This window comes from Sphaeramia orbicularis, chromosome 9, assembly GCF_902148855.1.
Source record: "Sphaeramia orbicularis chromosome 9, fSphaOr1.1, whole genome shotgun sequence".
In the NCBI taxonomy this organism is placed as follows: domain Eukaryota; kingdom Metazoa; phylum Chordata; class Actinopteri; order Kurtiformes; family Apogonidae; genus Sphaeramia; species Sphaeramia orbicularis.
The window spans coordinates 22261957-22283575 of NC_043965.1; the positions used below are offsets into that span (position 1 = coordinate 22261957).

The 21619-nt window shown below is 36.9% G+C and overlaps 1 protein-coding gene across 1 annotated transcript in view; it reads right to left on the reverse strand.

The window, feature by feature from the left end:
- The window catches only part of grid2 (glutamate receptor, ionotropic, delta 2), a 905841-nt gene that overhangs the window by 302306 nt on the left and 581916 nt on the right, over nucleotides 1-21619 (reverse strand). Inside the window, exon 4 of the mRNA XM_030143377.1 lies at nucleotides 20573-20778. Coding sequence (XP_029999237.1) covers nucleotides 20573-20778 — 206 coding nt within the window. The remainder of the gene's footprint in view (nucleotides 1-20572; nucleotides 20779-21619) is intronic.

A 21619-nucleotide genomic window follows, 5' to 3' on the forward strand; every position in this document is an offset into this window, starting at 1 on the left:
CAGCAGAAGAGTAGAGCAGAATCATAACATCTGAGTTAAACTTCCATTAAAAGTAGAAGCTGTTAGTCTTGATCGCATCCTCAGGGATGGTTGCAAAGACTGAAAGCAAATGTATTCTGAAAAGTGATTGAATTGGTGAAAGTTGTTCATGGTCAAGCAAACTGACCTATACACATAGACAGTGCTCATTTGGCTGGTATTTTTAATCACTTACAGGGTGGGGAAGCAAAATTTACAATGAACATTTAGTAGTTTTTTCTCAGCAGGCACTATGTCAGTTGTTTTGAAACCAAACATATATTGATGTCATAATCATACCTAACACTATTATCCATACCTTTTCACAAACTTTTGCCCATATGAGTAATCAGGAAAGCAAACGTCAAAGAGTGTGTGATTTGCTGAATGCACTCGTCACACCAAAGGAGATTTGAAAAATAGTTGGAGTGTCCATAAAGACTGTTTAGAATGTAAAGAAGAGAATGACTATGAGCAAAACTATTACGAGAAAGTCTGGAAGATACTATTAAAGAAGAGTGGGAGAAGTTGTCACACCAATATTTGAGGAACACTTGCGCAAGTTTCAGGAAGTGTGCGAAGGCAGTTATTGAGAAAGAAGGAGGACACATAGAATAAAAACATTTTCTATTATGTCAATTTTCTTGTGGCAAATAAATTCTCATGACTTTCAATAAACTAAGTGGTCATACACTGTCTTTCAATCCCTGCCTCAAAATATTGTAAATTTTGCTTCCCCACCCTGTATGTTCAAGAATAAAAGATTTAGATTGAAAACTCCAGCCTATTTCTACATATAATAAAACCTCCTTTTTAACCCTTTCATGCATAAGTCACTCCAGTGGACAGTTATTCTCCAGCTGTTCTCTTGTATATTAAAGGGTTTAGTTGTTTTGATTCCATGTCAGCCAACACAGTGGACACTTACGCATCATCTCATATCCTGATATTCATACCATTACTGTAACTTTGCTGTTCTTGATAAACCTGATCTGCACTAACATGTTTGAATGTAAATCAATTGTTATTTATTAGACAAGAAGGGTTTTTTTTGCACATTATCTCGATGAAGTAAGGAATTAATAGCATTAGAATATGTTAACATGTGAGAAGACATCAGATTAGCAGCATTAAACATGTTTTTATTTCATTGTTTTCATACCCCTCTCTGATATTGGGTTTTAAACACGTTTCTTTACTTCAAAAATTAAATGCATAGATATTTTTGTAACTCCACAGAAAAAAAAACCTTGATCGCATTGTTTTTTTCATGCCTAAGGAGGAATAAAAACACTGAAGAAAAAAATCTTGACTAAGGTTCTCACAATTAATGCATGAAAGGGTTAATAATCAGTTAAATATTATTACCTGTATCAAATTAGTACTGGTACTCCGGTGTTTTATCATGAAAATACACTGATTGTTTTGCCACCAGTTAAGATCCCATGTTATTGACTGACCAGTTGTCTGCCTTATCACTGTTGCAGGCATAGAAATCACATTTATATCAGCCTGATGACAGAGCACTTGACCAATAATCACTGAAAATACTTACAATCTGAAATGCATTTTTATTTTATTTTAATCTTGTCTCCTGATCCATCCATCCTTTATTTTTTTGTTATCTATACTTTAAGCAGTCATTTGATAAAACCACACAATAATTCTTGAACTGATCAACCTTTCTCATGCTTATTTATCTAAAAAAAAAAAAAAAAAACATTATCTGGATGCAATGTGTTACAAAAAAACCTAAGAGTTTTCACACTCATCACTAATTTCCCCAGAGAGTCACTGTGAGTGGTGACAACATGATGAGTGCCAGAGAAAACAAAGAAAAGATAAGGAAGAAAGTGTGAACCGCATCAAAAACCCAAACATTTATTGAGAAAATGAACCACCATAGGAAAATAGAAAAGATATTACTTTGCGTAATAGAGAATATTTTGCTACTTTTGTATCACAATACTAATAAACGCATAAAAGCATCACATAATTGTTTTTCATCACAAATGATCAATTCTGAGCAGTTACATTTGTTATTTTTATTATTACTGCAAAGCTTCATCATCTTCTGTCATAATGTTTGCCCTGTTGTTGTTGCTAGAGAGAAGTACACCGTGTTGTTCATCATGTCACCCTCCCAACCAGGTGTTTTGGTTGGTATCTATCATTTCTGTCTGTTTCTTGGCCATATATTTCCTGCTTGGCTAGAGTGTAGCTCAGTTACTGAATGTTCTTACAAGTGGTATCATCATGGCCAAGATCCAATCTGGACCTGGTACTCTTTCAGAATCCCTATTGTTAGAGCCATTTTTTTGTGCCTCAGTTAAAAATTCATATTTATATTTATATTATTATTAATAATTTATGTATATTATATGAAGGTTAAGTAATAATAGCATCAGTCTTGACATCATTGTGTGATGCAATCCTATTGGCTGCTAAGATTATAAAAACGTAAAGAAAGAGAAGTGGAACCGGAAGCCTTGGAGCCAGGAGAATCACAGTCTTTTGACCGTCATGTAATTTAGGAATTCATCTTTTGTTTGTATAAATTTAAGTTTTAAGTCAAGACAACAAACAGAAAAGTTGGATTCCAGACCATTTGTTTACTGATATGTGTCATGTATTTATTTAACCTTTATTTAACCAGGAAGTCCCTTGAGATGAAATATCTTTTTTGAGGGAGACCTGACCAAGAGGCACATCAGTACAATACAAATGAAGTAACAGAGTATAAAACTACATACAATTAAGACAACATAAAATGACTAGAAACATAAAAGCTAAAAACCAGTTTAAGAATAGCAGTTACACACTTCTGTTAAGCAGTTTGATAGAAGAGATTTGAATTCACTCAAGGTAATGAAATGCTGAAGCTGAAGTGAGTTTTGCAAATTGTTCCATGAGCAAGGTCCATCATATGAAAAAGCTGTTTTACCAAGTTCAGAGTGAACTCTGGGGACTCTAAGGAGGAGTCGATGTGATGAACGGGAGTTGTATCCACTGGAAAATGGAGACAGGAGGCGACAAAGATATGGGGGTAGTTTGCCCAATATAGCCTTGTAGATAAATACAAGCCGGTGCCGCTGCCTCCTGAGCCTTAGCGAAGGCCATGAGACCAGAGCATACAGTTCACAGTGATGGGTCCTGAATGCAGCATTTGTAATGAAACGTAAAGCACTATGATAGACTGTGTCCAGAAGAACTCGTGTACAGAAGAACTCCGAGGTTCACGGCTAGTGAGTTATACCCCACACTCACACCTATTGCCCTTTGAAATGCTGAAAAAACCCACCAGGAGTTGGCCAAATCTGAAGTGAACAATGAGTTTAGAGGTAGTGACCATGGGCGGAGCATGGGGGAGTCCCTCAATGATAAATCTAGATCTGAATGTCCCTCGACCTCAGTCCCAAAGCCAACTGCAAGCGGCACCAATCTTAGTGTACAGGGTGGGGAAGCAAAATTTACAATATTTTGAGGCAGGGATTGAAAGACAGTGTATGACCACTTAGTTTATTGAAAGTCATGAGAATTTATTTGCCACAAGAAAACTGACAAAATAGAAAATGTTTTTTATTCTATGTGTCCTCCTTCTTTCTCAATAACTGCCTTCACACGCTTCCTGAAACTTGCGCAAGTGTTCCTCAAATATTGGGGTGACAACTTCTCCCATTCTTCTTTAATAGTATCTTTAAGAAAGTCGACATTGCTGTGTGATGTTCTATTGGTAGCATGTTCTAAAACGCCCCAAACAGCATAATCCAGAGGGTTTAGATCTGGGCTAGAAGGCGGCCATAAACATGATTCCCAAAAATTGCTAAAGTTGGATTTGTTGCTGTTGTCAATAAGTGTTTTGGTGTTCTTGTGTAAGATTTTAACTTCAAATCATATTTTACTGCATTTCTAACGGTCTTGTTGTCTACCTCAAGTTCAATTGCCATTTTTCTCATGGATTTGGTTGGATCCTTTAGGATTTTGGATTTGAGAGCTTTAATAAAAGCTTTGGTACGTTTTTTGTTGCTTCCTCCACTTCCAGACTTTCTCGTAATAGTTTTGCTCATAGTCATTCTCTTCTTTCCATTATAAACAGTCTTTATGGACACTCCAACTATTTTTGAAATCTCCTTTGGTGTGATGAGTGCATTCAGCAAATCACACACTCTTTAACGTTTGCTTTCCTGATTACTCAAATGGGCAAAAGTTTCTGAAAAGGTATGGATAATAGTGTTAGGTATGATTATGACATCAATATATGTTTGGTTTCAAAACAATTGACGTAGTGCCTGCTGAGAAAAAACAACTAAATGTTCATTGTAAATTTTGCTTCCCCACCCTGTAGACTGAATGAAAGGTTAAAAAATGTTGGAGAAAATATTTTCAAAGACACTGTGCATTATCACCTAATCAAGAAGGCAACGAGAGTTGGCTGGAGAGTCAGTGTTGCCAGTTTGATTTCTCAGACTGGCAGAAAAAGTTGCTGATGTACCCTTGAGCAAGGCACTCAACCCCCCATTTGCTCCTCGGGCACTTGATATGGAAAGCTCACTGCTCCTAGTTTGCAGTGTGTGTGGAGTGTTCCTGCATGTTCTAGCGATGGGTTAAAAGCAGATGTGTGTGGTGTGTGTCTATATAATGACAAATTAAGAATTTTAATCTTAAGAGACTAGGTTTTCAAGGCTACTTAAGACAGACTCTTCTATGACTTACAATATTACAGAAGGACAAAACACTGGCCTTTAAAAAGTCTACAAAAAAGACTGAGAGAGGTGGATTTTATCTGACAAATCCCCTTTCTTACCCCAAATAGTGAGAATATTCAGGTGTACTTTATGAGTCATGAACATTTCAGCCACTCAAACGTGAAGGTTAGCGCTCATGCCACGGTCTGGGTGTTATGTTAATCCAAACCGCATAGTACCTCAAAGGACCGCATTAATACACAGCGCTAGTATTTACGTAACATTCTGCTGGAGACACTGCTTCCAGAAGAGAAATGAAGCATTAGGGCCTATAATCACCATGAAAATGCTCAACAAGTAGTGGGAGTTTGTGTTTGTTCATGTATGATGACCCTCCGCTGACTCACCAGTAATGCATCAACCCTCATGCCCAGATGCCTAAAGATGTAGAGTTAGCCATGCAACTGTAAACTGCTGGGGAATCCTAAACAGTAGGGTCTTCCATTGTCCATCCCCCACCAACTTGGAATGGATCGAATCAAGGGTGAAGACTGGAGCAAGACTGAACCTTCAATTGATGTCTGAGAGCAGGGGTGTCAAACATGCGGCCCGGGGGCCACATGCGGCCCGCCAAAGGGTCCAGTTCAGCCCCTGGGATGTTTTTGCCAAATGCAAAAATTCCACAGTCTTGAATTGAATTAAGCAAAAACAAATTAGCTTGAATTAAGGAAAAAATCTTGAATTAAGCCAAAAAAATAAATCTTCAATTAAGTAAAAAAAAATAAATCTTCAATTAAGTAAAAAAAAATCTTTAATTAAGTAAAAAAAATCTTGAATTAAGCCAAAAAAAATCTTCAATTAAGTAAAAAAAAAAATCTTGAATTAAGCAAAAAAAAAAAAATCTTCAATTAAGTAAAAAAAATCTTGAATTAAGCCAAAAAAATCTAGAATTAACAACTTAATGTTTTTTTCTTTGTTTTAGTGCAAAAAATAACATTAAATTATGAAAATATTTCCATTTACAAACTATCCTGTAACACTAAAATGTGAATAAACTGAACAAATATGAAGAACCTGAAATATCTAAAGAAAATTAAGCACAATTTGAACTATTTTCTGCCTGTTCCTCAGTGTTTAGTGTCTTTGTAGATCTGATCCATAATGCACATGGACAAATGATAAGTTGAGGAATAATATAGTTAAAATTGCACAACATTTTCTTACGTTTTTTAATTTAAATTTCAGTTGGTTTTTTTGTTTTTTTTGGGTTTTTTTTTTGGATAGTTTATAAAAGTAAGTATTTTCATAATTTAATGTTTTGTTTTTTTACACTATAACAAAGACAAAAATTTGGAGTTGTCATTATTTATAGGTTATTATATTATTATTTTTCTGGTCTGGCCCACTTCAGATCAAATTTAGCTGAATATGGCCCCTGAACTAAAATGAGTTTGACACCCCTGTCTTAGAGTCTTCAGGTCGTTATTGAGATTCAGGGCAGAAATCCTGGTTTTTGAAAGAACTCTTTCACAACTTTCAGGTGACTCGTTACAGGAAGAATGAACTTTTGGGACACTGTGTACCAATACACTAAGGTATAGGTGGGTTTGACAGAATGTGTGTGTGTGTATCATGACTACTGATGTCCAATACCGCTATAACGTCCAACTGAGTGAAAAACACACAATTTCTCAGAGTGGGAAGAGGTGTAGTCCTGAAGCACTGACAACAACTTTTTTGAAAACACATTTCCCAGGCTCTAAGAAAATTCCACCCCTGAACAAATAGTTCTCCAAGTTCCTGATGATCCGAATATGACTTCCCAAGGCTATTCCAGGCAAGGAAGCAGAGGGGAATACATCATAGACCCTTTATATACTGCCTCAGTCTGAGTTTAGGGAACTGTCAGCAAAAGAAGAATTAAACAGGGCTGAAGGTATGATCAAAAAGACATATATACTGTAAGCAGAGCGTTGTCCCAGGTTGGTAGAACAATTCATCAAGCTACTGAGCCGGGCAATGAAACAGCTCCAAGTCCAAAAAGTACTAAGGTATACGACATTTCTGTGTTTTTACACTGTGTAAAATATGTAGAATGTCTTTTAACTCACTGAGTCTCCTCGTGTATTTGGCTTATTTATAAAACTGCAAAAACTTCTGCAGTAGACACAACCTTATTCAGTGAATACATTATTCAGCATGTCTTATACAGAATATTTCCTTCATGTTTCATTTGCGACATCTGTCATCTCCGGAATAATCTTCCACCCGTTTGATGGTCCTTCAAGTAAGAAATGTCACTTAAAGAGAAAATAGTCCCAAAATGGCATCGTTTTAAAATTTTAACACTTCAAGATCAAATGGCAAAATTCATAGTCCCCACTTCTTTGCATATCTAAGATGATAAGATGATGTCTATGCATTTGAACTGTATGTGTGTTTGCAAGATGAAGAGAGCAAGAAGTAGGACTAATTTTGCCTGAGTACGTTCTGACTTACGGCAATACTGTCTAATTTTAAAAGGCTGGTACTCTTCTTCATAAAACATACATTTTTCCACAATTTTAGGTTATTCTGCTGAAACAATGTAACGAGAGTTGCAAAAAGCCATTAAGTGAGCAACAAATGGATGAGTGATGTGTAGGTAAAACAAGTCTACCAATACACTCCTAAGAAAGCTTATACAGGGTGACCCAAAAAACCGGGAATTTCTGAAGTGCGTATTGGCAGACATGAGCAAGTGGCAGCACTGCGAGACAGTGACCTTGGGCAAGTAAACACACCCCCATTTTAGTAACCATTGGCGGCTGTGCGAGAATTGTTCGGTAATCGTGTGATCTCAAGATTCGGTAACGTTCCCTGGCCCCCTAGATCGCCAGATTTGTCCGTTTGTGATTTTTTCTTGTGGGGCTATCTCAAGAGTAAAGTGTACACGACTCGACCAAGAACTCTGGATGAGTTAAAACAGAGAATTCAGGATGAAATTCACAGTATCCCAGCTGAGATGTTGCAGCGGTCAATGAGGAATCTCAACAGCAGATTTCAAGAATGCATTCGAACAGGAGGACGCCATCTACAGGAAGTAATTTTAAAAAATGAAAATTCCATCATTGTTTCTTAAATGGCATGGTTTAAGGTTTCAATTACTATGAATAAAATATTTTTCTTCCATCACTCTTGGTTTTATTGGATTGTTAAAAAGTTCCCGTTTTTTTGTGTCACCCTGTATAACTGTAAATTATGGACTGGCAATTCAGAAGGTCAGAATATTGTACAAACTGTTATTGTATATCGCTGGAACTACAAGATCATTGTCACCGTCTTTAGCTTTTATATATAATTCAAGTTGAGAAAATAAACATATAGGATTACATGCCTATTTTATAAGATTACATGATGTTTTTGGCCGTGGTGTTGCTTTGAGATTCCAACACAAAGAATCACATCGACATTTCCAGAGAAACCTCCCAGCAGTACTGTGTCTGTAATGTTTTTCATTGCCTTAGATTCATACATCATGATACTCTTGATTTATGAGAAAAAAAAATCCACAAAAAAAGAACATCTATACCCCATGAAAAGTAATATTTTAAATAAAACAATACACCAAGGGCAAGAAACCTGCTCCATTCTTCTCTGTGCCATGTTAGCAGTGTATGCTGGTACACTCACCCCCATGTACTAAAAAAAAAAAAAAATGTAGTGCACGAGAACATTAAATAATGCAGAAAATTCAAAGCGCATGATGGCATGTGTTTGTGCAGTGAGATGTGCGGATGTGCATAGTGGAGGACGTTCTCAGCAGATGCTGAGCAATATTTCCTGCTGAACTCGCATTAAAACAAGGATGTAAAAAAAAAAAAAAAAGTAAAAATCACAGTCACAAGGACAAAGACTGACAATAAAGTCAGAGTCCCACAGACATGAGCCAACATCCTTGTCATAACTCTTATCAATTGGTTCTTATGTTGATAGTTTCCTTGCGAGGACTTTTATAGGTGAAAGTCTTTAATCTCCCAAAAATCTAATGGAATCTGAAGCCACTTTTACACAAAGATCGCAACAAAAAAAAGGCGAGATGGTGATCTCACCTTCTTTCCATCACTGACCGATTTCCACAGCCAAGCCAAAGGAGTAACAGAGGGGAGACAGGCTGGACTTTTACACAGCAGATGCAGCGCAGCGTGTAGTGTGACGGATAACTTGAAGGTTGCAGATAGCCAGAGCATAGCGGTGTTGCTAACCTCACCAGAGTCCACAAATGTTAGCATGGATATAGTCCTCCACCCGAAGTTAGTTAGTTAGGTTAGTTTATTTCAGACACAGACATAATACAAAACATATGGAACAAAAAAAAAAAAAAATAATAATAATAATAATAATAATAAAAAACAAATAAAAAGTCAAACAATAGAAAAATAATAATAATAATGATAAACAATACTCAAAAAATTAAATAATCGAATAAAAAGAACAACTGTGACAACAGCTCGCCTCTCCCCAGTTTGACAACTTTCCGGTCGTGTTGATATGTTTGTTTACTGTACACGGCCCGCGCTCATTTTTAAATTTGAATTTATTTATTTCATTTTATTTGTCTCCTGGGTCGGTTTTTATGCACTTTTACATGTATATATTTATAGAACTGTACATGGACTTTTTTTTATAGAATCATGTGTTTTTTGTTTCTAATATATTTTATCTGATTCCCTGAACGACCGCAAATGAGTTCCTTTGTGTATCTGTATGCACAAATGGCAAATAAAATTGTGAATCTTGAATCTAAAATCCCGCAGTGTGGGGGTCACACACACAATCCGTCATCAAAACCTCATCCCTTGGTTGCTGAACGAGAGGTGTTCCTTTTACATAGCATTCTGGAATTATGATGCCACCTTTATCACGGTTCTGTTACTACCTCCAGAGGCGTTACAGAGCTGTGACAGAGGTGGGACCAAATGATCCCACCATTTCGTTTACACAGACACTGTCCCAGAATAAAGGTGAAATATTCCTGCAACAGAAGTTATGTGTAAAAGGGGCTTGAGTTTCACAAGATACAATATTATATACTGTTTGAAGCCAGACATCTACATTTTCATTACACACATGACTTTTGTCCATAATCAACAAGTGTAGGCTTTAACCCATAAACACCCAAACATCCACCACTGACCAAAAGTATGTACGGATCTAAAAAGTTAAATAACTGTTGAACCACTAGTTCTGTCAATACATATAAACAACTGTTTATTTTAAATATTCATTTTAAATATTTTAATAAGGTTTTTCCCAGGATTATCACAGATTTTCCCAGGATTATCTCTGGGCCTGCTGCGGTGGTCCTGCCTCTCTCCCGCCTTCATCATCATCACTCACTTAACCACAACTGCCTCCATGTGTCTCCCCCTACTCCCCCTTCTCCCCCTCTCCCCCAGTCTCTATCTCTATCGCTCTCTCTTTTTTTCTTTCTTCACCCTCTCTCTTTAACCCCAACTGGTCAAGGCAGACGTCCATCCTCCAGGAGTCTGGGGCTGCTCGAGGTTTCTGCTGTTAAAGGGAAGTTTTTCCTCGCCACTGTCACCAGTCACAAATGTTTGCTCCTGGAGGATTTTGTTGGGTTTCTGTAAATTGGCTTAGAGTCTGGTTTTGACCAACTCTATAAATAAAGTGTCATGAGATAACTTTTTTTGTTGTGATCTGGCGCTATATAAATAAAATTTGATTGATTGAGTGATTTGATTGGTTTTCCCCTGTAAGTCGCTTTGGAAAAAAGTGTCTGCCAAATGCATAAACATAAACATAAACTGAGGTAAAACGGACTTTGTCATTTTTTCATGGTCATCGAGTATGACCCATTTGGATGTTCAGAGGCTCCATAGTGAACATGGAAACGCCATTATCTTCAAATACACTGATTCACCAGTTAAACCCATGTCGTTTGACAAATGACAGGGGTTGTAGACGCTTGTTTAATGTTTAATTAATGATATTTTTTGTTGAAGAAGTCCCTTTTTTACCTCATTTTTCTAATAACCTTTGAATTCACTCTGAGCTTGTATGAACATCTACATGATCAGTAAATTAAATGCAAGAAAATACCTGATTTTCAGTGAATGAATGATAGTATTATAATAAATGCTGATATATCACCTGCAAAAGACCAAAAAATATCACCAGCAGTTGTGGGCAATTATGGGTAAAGACGTACTAATATAAAGTAAGCTATATATCGAATAACGAATGTGTTGTTCAATACTAACACACATATAGCTATAGGTAGTGATGTGGAGGTCAGCAGTAAAAGTAACTTTTGTGCTACTTTTAGTTTTATTAAAGCATACACAGCTGCAGGTATTGGTCATTATCACTATGATAAAACCAAATTGCTGGTAGATATAAGTAGAAGTGTTATGGCTCATTTGTTAGTGGTATTTCACTAATTAGCTGTCTAAAATTTCACCCACTGACGGCGTGTCTTCAAAAACCCACCTGTAGACAGTGTGTAATTACTCTGGTTTCCAGGCTGTGCAGATGAAACTTTAACATAGTAGCATATTCTGCAGAGTCTAACTGTTTTAGCTCAGTACCACATGCTGCTTTACTTCATCTACATTTCCAGCTCAAAAACCTCACACTGCCTGGATTGTCAGTCATTCTGTAAGCTCACTGATCCTTCATTTACTTGATTTAGTTGTGGTGATGTTAGATTTTCATGCAAGACAGAATCAATGAGAACAAACCCATTTCATTACAGGTAACGGAGAAATGTAATTAAGCCTAGTTAAAGGTGGGGTATGAGATCTTAGAAAAACGGTTCGAGCAAGCTACATTTTGAAAATACTCAATTCAAAAGTTTAAACCCCTTTCTTCAGACATCCCCCCGAAGCCACGCCTCCAGAGTACTGGCACTCGCAATGCTTGTTCTCAAGGGTTCACGAGTGCTGCACAGCAACAATTCGCCCGGCTCTAGTGGCCCCGGCGGCCCCGGCTCTGATGGCCCTGGCTCCGATCCATGCATACCTCATTCAGTCTCCTCCAACACCCCCGCTCTTACAGAACAGCCCCAGCTCATACCTATCTGACTAACGTTACATTTCCTACTGATTTCTGTTAGTGACAAAACAGTTGAACTTTCCATCCTAATATAGCTAATATAGTCTGGCTTCATTTCCTGTACATGTGCTCCAAACCTCTGAGAACGTACGATTCATGTACAAAAAGGGGTACGCACATTTTTTAATTTTTGTGTTACAGCATTTAATTAATTAGCTGTAATTGGGGTGTGAAGGGGATTTTAAGCAATATAGTCAAAAATGCTCCAGGAAAACATCTCGCACCCCACCTTTAAATGACCAGTTCCTGTCAGAAGTGGAGCATTATTTTTTTTTAATGGCTTTAAGACCCCGTGGGCGCTGATAAGGGGGGGTGGGGGGGGGAAATGACAAATTCATGGGGCCCAGCATTTGTGGGGGGTGCACAGAGCAGTGGATGGGGTCCAGTTGTGAAAATTTCGTGTAAGATCCGCTGTATAAGAGAGGCATAGAAGTCGGGAGTCGGACGTTGAAAGCATGGTAAGTTTCAGTTCTGTTGTCACGCTAGCGTAAGTGGACCGCACCCCCACATACATACACCCCCACCACCACCACCACACCTGCTCCAACAGATTGACAAGACACTGAATTTTATGAAAGGGTCCACGTTAACCTTTCATGGAGCCCACAGTTGTTAGCGGCGACCCTGGATCTACCTTTTTCACTGTCCTCCTAATGTGTTCCTGTATATTATAGCAGCTTTTTTATTGAACAGGTCTGACACTTTGTGCTACCATCCTTCATTGCTTCTTATTATCGCTAACATGTCCTTTTAAAAAATGAAACATAAAAGAAAGCTTGTTTTCTGATCTGATGTTCCTGTTCGATCTGCCACTACTCGGTAAAGCCTTTTCCTCAGACTCTTTTGATTGTCTTCCACCTTAATTGTCCTCCATCCTCCAATGACTCCTTGCCTTTCCACATCTCTCATCATCCTTTCTCTCCTCCCTCCATGTCTCATAATTTTGGAACAGCTTTCAGTTCACATCTAACGTCAGGGCCTAATGCATCTGGATGGGAGGTTCTGCCTTTGACAAATGACCTCACAAATAACTCTGATAGAGAAAAAACAAGCTCCCAGTCATCTCTCTATCTGTCTGCACATGTCTCTCCGCTCGCTTCTGTCTGTCTCTGGGTCTTTTTAACTGTCTTTCTCACCCCTGCTCCACATCCAACCGGGAAGAAAGAGAGGGACGCGGTCATCAATCTTACCCACCAATCTTTACCATCTCCCGACACTTCATCTTACAAACCCCTCTCCACTTGATGTCTGACTAAATTGGATTAAATGACTGCTTTGTCAACCTTCCCAAAGGAAGCGAGAGGAACTCCAGGAAACTAATCTGGTTTCCACTCACACACTAAAATGGAGGCCAGCCATTGTATAGGATAATAGCAAAACGATTTTCCACACCTGTAGTGAATTAGATATCAATGAATGGTGTGGAGAAGGTGATAATAACTATGCATTCAATCATCAATTTCTAATATTTGGATTGTATTGCAGGAATTTTTTTTTCTTTTCATCCAGGGACATCTTAGACTTTATTTTCTATTTTGGAGGAGATGTTCACCGAGCCTAGTGTTTGTGTCTGTTTCTGGATAAACAATGTTATGTTACTTTTCATTACACTTTCATTCTGAACACTTAATATATGAATATATAATATATGACGTATATACAGGGTGGGGAAGCAAAATTTACAATATTTTGAGGCAGGGATTGAAAGACAGTGTATGACCAATTAGTTTATTGAAAGTCATAAGAATTTATTTGCCACAAGAAAATTGACATAATAGAAAATGTTTTTATTCTATGTGTCCTCCTTCTTTCTCAATAACTGCCTTCACACGCTTCCTGAAACTTGCGCAAGTGTTCCTCAAATATTGGGGTGACAACTTCTCCCATTCTTCTTTAATGGTATCTTCCAGACTTTCTCGTAATAGTTTTGCTCATAGTCATTCTCTTCTTTCCATTATAAACAGTCTTTATGGACACTCCAACTATTTTTGAAATCTCCTTTGGTGTGACGAGTGCATTCAGCAAATCACACACTCTCTGACGTTTGCTTTCCTGATTACTCATATGGGCAAAAGTTTCGGAAAAGGTATGGATAATAGTGTTAGGTATGATTATGACATCAATATATGTTTGGTTTCAAAACAATTGACGTAGTGCCTGCTGAGAAAAAACAACTAAATGTTCATTGTAAATTTTGCTTCCCCACCCTGTATATGAACAGCTCTGCTAATATATATTATAATATATTATATATAGCTTATATATAAAGTATTTCTGAACTGTTCTAATAATCATAAAAACTTGAATACATTGTTGGTTTATGGTTTTCATATGCCAAGCAAAAAAACATGCATGACCATAAACAATATTGAAAAAATCATTTTAATTACCACTATAACAGACCGTCTAGGTGTGTTCATGTTTTCGTTGCAATAAAAGTGTCAGAAAAGGTATTTTTTGCCAATTTTTTGCACTTTCATTTTCAGGAAGAACTTAACTTTCAAAATCTGGCCGTTAATTAGAATTATTATAACTAATAAATGGTTAAAAGAGTGTGCTTTAGCAAAAAAGAAAAAAAAAAAATGACTTGAATTTATTTAGCATATTTATTAACAGAAACAACTGTAGATGCCCATAATGAAACTTCTTGAGATTGCAGAAATAAACTTTCAACTATTTTACATCTGCTCAAACATGCTTTTTGGTCTTCAACATTCAGTATCCATAATATGGCTTCATATATTTTCTTAATTCCAGGCGGTGTTTTTTTTTTTTAGCCTTTTTAGTGTGGAAGTCTCTGAAACAGTTCCTTTCTACTTGTAATAGAGTCCCACATTGCTGCCATAAAGTGTCAGAATCTCTGGATATCATCTTTCCGATGCAGTTTGAATTTTGTGGATAGCACAAACGGTTCAGGAGTTCCAGTAATTTGAATACTGTTAAGTGCAAAATACAGCACTGGAGAAAGGGTTAAAACAGCATTCAGCTCATCACCCATATTAAAACCAATAAAGTATACTATAACTGTAAACAAATAAATGCTAATGTGCATATTTTTAAACCACATGTGTATTCACTTCACTTAAAAACAGAACAAAATCACTACAAATAAAAAGCATATGCGAAGAACTTAATCTTCATTAAACCCTGACTGAAAAATCTGATGGAACATGTGTTTGAAAAAGGTTAAAGGTTAATTTTCTTTATTATCCCTGTAGGGAAATTCGGTCTCTGCATTTTACCCATCCTAATACACACACAGTGCGTAGTATTAGCAATTAGCATTAGCACACAGCCCATATTAGGAACAGTGAGCTGCCATGAAGGCGCCCAGGGACCAACTCCAGATCTTCATCAGTTCTGTGGTTAGTGGCACCAACAGGAGAATAAAACCTGCGATTTCAGCTATTCTATATATTACCAATATGACTATAAACTGAAAGATAAAGCCTTTTCAACCGCTGCATTACAGTGTTACTTTACTCTATGTAATTTCTCAGCTTCGTCGAAATTCACTTAAACAAAAGTCAAGTTAACATTAACACCTACAGATTGTGCGTTGTGTGAAAAAAACAGAGGGTTGCAAAGGATAACCAACAGTAACATAATTAATGTTCCAAGAGAGGTATACTGAAAGGTTATTTTGAAGGACAGTTATATTGAATTTCTACAAGAAATCACACATGCTCTAATTATTATTACTAAAGCTTTGCACAGCTGTAAATATACTGTATATGATATATTCACAATATCACAATATTCTAATTACTTAGTCTTGTTCTTTTAGGGCTTTTAATAACTCTAATGAAATGTGAAATAAAACTATCAGGCCTTATAATTCTACATCACCGTTAATGTGTGGATGCTTCAACACGGAACCTGTTTACATCCACACCAATACTCTGATCATTATTTGGGGTTTTCAGTGTTTTCTGGAGTTGTCAGATTATTCAACGCTTCTGATAGAAACCTGATTAACACACCTAGATTTCTCCCCAATACTCCCATGTCTTCATGCATGTACAGGGTGGGGAAGCAAAATTTACAATGAACATTTAGTTGTTTTTTCTCAGCAGGCACTACGTCAGTTGTTTTGAAACCAAACATATATTGATGTCATAATCATACCTAACACTATTATCCATACCTTTTCAGAAACTTTTGCCCATATGAGTAATCAGGAAAGCAAACGTCAAAGAGTGTGTGATTTGCTGAATGCACTCGTCACACCAAAGGAGATTTCAAAAATAGTTGGAGCGTCCATAAAGACTGTTTATAATGTAAAGAAGAGAATGACTATGAGCAAAACTATTACGAGAAAGTCTGGAAGATACTATTAAAGAAGAATGGGAGAAGTTGTCACCCCAATATTTGAGGAACACTTGCGCGAATTTCAGGAAGCGTGTGAAGGCAGTTATTGAGAAAGAAGGAGGACACATAGAATAAAAACATTTTCTATTATGTCAATTTTCTTGTGGCAAATAAATTCTCATGACTTTCAATAAACTAATTGGTCATACACTGTCTTTCAATCCCTGCCTCAAAATATTGTAAATTTTGTTTCCCCACCCTGTATACAGGTTAATCTGATTTATTTAATTCTTTTACGTATGCACATGTGTAAACACAATTAAAAATTGTAGAGAACAGAAGTTATGTGGTCAAACGTGAGCGGAAGACACTCTAAAAGAAATTCGATAATGGACTGGAGTGTCTAAACCAGGGTTTTTCAATTATCGCATTTCTTAAGCGCATGTAAACATGTTAGATGTGATTATTACAATTAGCCAATTACCTCCAGATATCGGACTTTTATGGTCATGTAAACAGGCTCATTGTTAAACTATGTCTATCAGATACAATAAAATACAAAACTACTTAAAAAAAATCCCCATGTATTTCTGCTTGTCCTAACTTGTCGCAACAATTAATAATAATTAACTATTAAGTGGAATTGTCATACCGTGGCTGTGAGTTTGATTTAGAGTCCCTCTGTTCTCTTTAGAGGTTTCCTCAGCCTGTTTTAATATGAGACACACTGTCGTAGTCCTCTGGCTTGCACAGTTTACTGAGTGCAATGTGTTCCCGTGCTACGCTTACAGTACAAGGATACAGCTAAGCAAACACACCACACACACAAACACTCTCATATATAAACACTGACTCGAACAGAAGGAGAGAAACACAATAACAGCCCATTTTTCACCCATCCACCCCCCCCTCCCTGTCACGCCTCCAACCAAATTAGATTGTGATTGCTCTTTCTGAGGTCACTTTTAATTAAACTGAGATGAGAACATGACACATGGGATTAAGCCCCATCCTACCACTTCAAATTATGAATTCATAACTAATACCGGAGCCTATTGCTTTCAACCATGACCTCCATATCACTTATGTATAAGAAGAAAAGGAACTCCCCTAAATGTCTTTTTCGGCAGAGATAAAGAGCACAAGGGGAGGGTGATCTCAGGAGGCTTTGAGACTGTTTGAGTGTGCACATGTGTGAACAGGGAGTAGCTCAAACACAGGACGAATAAATATATATAGTGAACGTATAGTGCATTTTAATGGGGGTAATATGCACCTTGTTGTTCTGATGCATTCTGTATTATTACCGATTACCAAAGTAAACGTACATGCCCTGCTTAAGGAATTGTGGATTTTATAGTTTACACGTTGCAGAAGCTGCTGTTTTAATTTATTTATTTAGTTAATTTATGAGTGAGTCACAGAGATTCTTTATATAAATAAAACTTCAGTAATTCCACTGACATTTCTAAAGCATTTGGGACCAATTAAGACAGAACCTCTTTATAATCAAATGATAACCAAAAACACCAAAAACAAGTGGAGCCAGACACAACAAACCCCGCCCCTCGCATGTATTGCAGCTTTTTTTGGCATCGATCCAGCTGATGTCATCATGTCTATGTGTGTGTGCTGATGTCAGCATATCTGGGCGTGTCCAGATATAATCATGTCTATATACATGTACATATGATGATGTCAGCATTTGAAGCAAAAATGTGTTAACATTGAGATTACTTTAAGAAAGATTTTGTGTTGTTTCAGTTATATACAATATGACTTAACTTTATGTCAGAGTGATGTATAACAGGTGTGTCTATATATGTGCCAAGTTTCAAGTAAATTGAAATAAAATTTATGTTTTTATATACATTTGAAATGATAAGTAAATGGAAAAAAAGGATAAAAAAAAAAAATCATAATAAATTTGAACTTTGACCTACTTTTCCCAAAATGTAATCACATCTATTCTGAGTCACTAGCAGTCTCTAAATCCAGTTTGGTATGAATTCAACCAATAGTTTTGCTGCTGAAGTATTAACAAACAAACAAAGAAACAAACCAAACCAAAAACAATACCCCTTGCCTCTCCTTTGGGAGGCAGGGTAAGCAGTTTGATCTGCATTATTCTGTCTAAATGACCTTATTTAAGGCCTCTCAAAAAAGAGCTACAACCCCCTTTCCAAACCAGTTTGGACATTGTATATAATGTAAAGAAAGAAAAAAAATGTAATGAAGTAATCATGTCTCCCAAAAGTAGGGGCAGGGGCAACAAAAGGCTGCAGAAGTGGTGTTGAAATATTTTGCAAACAAAATCAGTTGAATTTGCAAGTCATTAACATGAATAGGATATAAAAAGAATATCTTAGTGAGGCAGAGTCTCTCAGAGGTAATGATGGGCAGAGGTTCATCTGTAAAAAAAACTACATCTACAAATTCTGGAACACTTTCAGTGTACAGTTCCCCAATGTTCAATCATGAAGACTTTTAATATCACACAGTCTACAGTACATAAAATAATCAAGCATACAGAGAATCTGCAGGAATCTCTGTGCGTGAGGGATAAGGCTTAAAATTACAATTGGATGTCTGTGATCTTCAGGCTGTCAGATGACACTTCATCAAAACCAGGCAATATTCTGTGATGGAAAATTACTGCGACTCAAGAACACTTCACAAGCCTTTTTTTTTTCTTTTTTTTTTTTTTTTGTGAACACAGCCTGCCATACCATGCACAAGTGGAATTTGAATGTCTGTCATGCAAAACTATATAAAAACATGAACCAAAAATGCCACCAAATGCCAAAGCTCATGTAAAATTGAAATGTAGAAAGGTAGAAAATTGTTTTGTGGTCAAACCAATTGAAATCTGAAATTCTTTGTGGAAACCTATGGACACCATGTCCTCCAAACAAAAGAGGCTCCAACCATCCAGCTTGTTACCAGATCAAAAGCCTGCATCTCTGATGGTATGGGGGTGCATTAGTGGTGATGGAATATGTAGTTTGTACATCTGGAACAACATCATGAATGCTGTAGGCGTGTATGTTTTGAACCAACATATGCTCCCATCCAGACAGTGGCTTCTTCAGGGAGTTATTTGCATATTTCAGTAGTTGCTTTTCCATTGGCTCTCAAATTGTGCAAATCTAACTTGCACATAATATCAGCCCTCCAATATTATCGGCCCGATATTGGCAAAAAAATGTAATATCGGTGAATATCGTTATCAGTTTTTTTGCCTATCATTAAAACCGATAAAATAATGCCTTGATTTCGCCGGCATTTACCGACGCATAAATGAAGCATTGTTTGTAGCTGAAAGAAATGTGCAGTTTTCAAAATTGTACAGTAGAGTTGCCACACTGTAATAGACTCATGGAGTGACGGAGAGAAAATAAATAAATATGGCATTTTTTCCACAACTTAAGTTGAAGTATGTATTCTTTGCACAGACAGTGTTAACATTTTGAAAGCCTTGTTGCATTTGAGAATGCATCCAATGGGGCATCACAATAAAATTAGGCATGATGTGTTAATTCCATGACAGGAGATATGTGATGTTACCTAAAATTAGTTTAATATCCCACATATATCGACAGCGGTATTGGTAGATATTGGAATCGGAAATTAAGCATTGGACAATATCGGCATAAAGGTTTTGGCAAAAAAGCCAATATCAGACATCCCTACATATAATAATAATAATGAGTATATCTGTAAATCAACGTGATATTTACGTCCGTCACCATGTTTATGGAATGACTTCTCGTGTCATCTCATGATAATAAATAAACAAGTCATTGCATTTGTGATTTAATGGAAAAACCGACATTACGCACTTCTGTTTTTTCGACATTTGGTAAATATCGGTAAAGTTTTGCATATATGTCCAATGGAAAAGCCACTAGTGACACAACGCTGAACCACATACTGCATCTATTACAACAACACGCCTTCATAGTTGAAAGTTCTCAGTGTTGAACTGACCAGCAGTCCAAACCTTTCATCAACTGATCTTGGCATATCATGAAATTTGGCACAGCAACAATGAGACAACATTCTTGTCCCAAAACTCCAGCAGCTGGTCTCCTCCTTTACCAGATGTTTTCAGACTGTTGTTAAAAAAACAAGGGGATGCGATACAACGGTAAATATGACCCAGTCCCAACGTTTTGAAGACATGTTGCTGCCATCAGATTCAAAATTACCTTATTTTTCCTTATAATTGTACATTTTCTCAGTTTTATCAATCAAACATCAAACAAACACGGATTCTATGTTTGACTCTGAATAAAATAATGGATTATGAGATTTGCAAAACATTTAATTCTGTTTGTATTTACATTTAAGGCAGTTTCAGCAGTTTTAGAAATGGGGTTGTATTTCAGTAATATCTCTGACACTCACAGACAAGTTTCCTTCCAAATTCAAGTTCTTACCTCAGTGATAAAAGCCTTGGCAGTAGCTGGACTCATAAAAAGCACAGCTCTTCGTAGCGTATCCCTGTAGCGATGCAGCTCCTCAACGCGCAGAGTTCTGAAGAGACTGGTGATCATCATGTTTATATTAGATTCCACCTTCTGGAGGGACACATCCATTCCCTGCTGCGAGGTGCGATCCAGAAAATCCTCAATCCCACGGATGTCTGAAGAAACAAAAATATAGGAGGAAGAAAGTTATGACTATATGTTCAGGTTTGGCAAGCAGATACCTGGATACTGTATTCCATATGGAAGCTTAGCTACCATCTCTCCTCATGGATAAGCTCATTAAACCAATTATTGGTAGTGCTTTGGTACTGATGGAATTTTTATCCCTTCCTTTTACTGTTCTGAGCTCAGCCATCGCTTGTCGTCAATCAGACTTCCAAAAAAAAAAAAAAAAAACAAAACATAGTACCATCACTGCCGCAATCAGCTACAGAAAGACTAGAAACTAACGGAGTTAATTTCTTTGAGTGCTTCTAAGTCCAAACTGAGAGTTCTTGAGGCCAACTCCATAACTTCCACTAGTTTTTCTTAATCTTCCAGTAAATGTTTTTTTTTTTTTACTAATTGTTTATTGTCGAATATGTCTGTTGTGTGTATTTTAACTGTGTAATCTTGTTACTGTGTGTTGTATTTGCTGCTGACAATCTTAGCCAGGACTCCTTTGTAAAAGAGGTTCTGAATCTCAATGGGATATTTCCTGGTTAAATAAAGGTAAAAAGAAACCCAAAAAAATAACCCATCTGTCTCTACAAAATGCTCCTCTTTCCGGAAACTTAGACACACAAAGCCTCCTTTATGTGCATTCTCTTGCTGAGACACACACAGGGCGAACAACACACATGAAAACAAAAGCTTATACACGTTCCAAACTCGATGGTGACTCATTGATGGTAGGAGGCATCTTTGAGAGAATGAAAGTTCAAGAAATGTTGTATATGTGTGTGTGCAAATGTGTGCCTGAATTACAGTCTACACAACTCAGACATTCTAATAGCA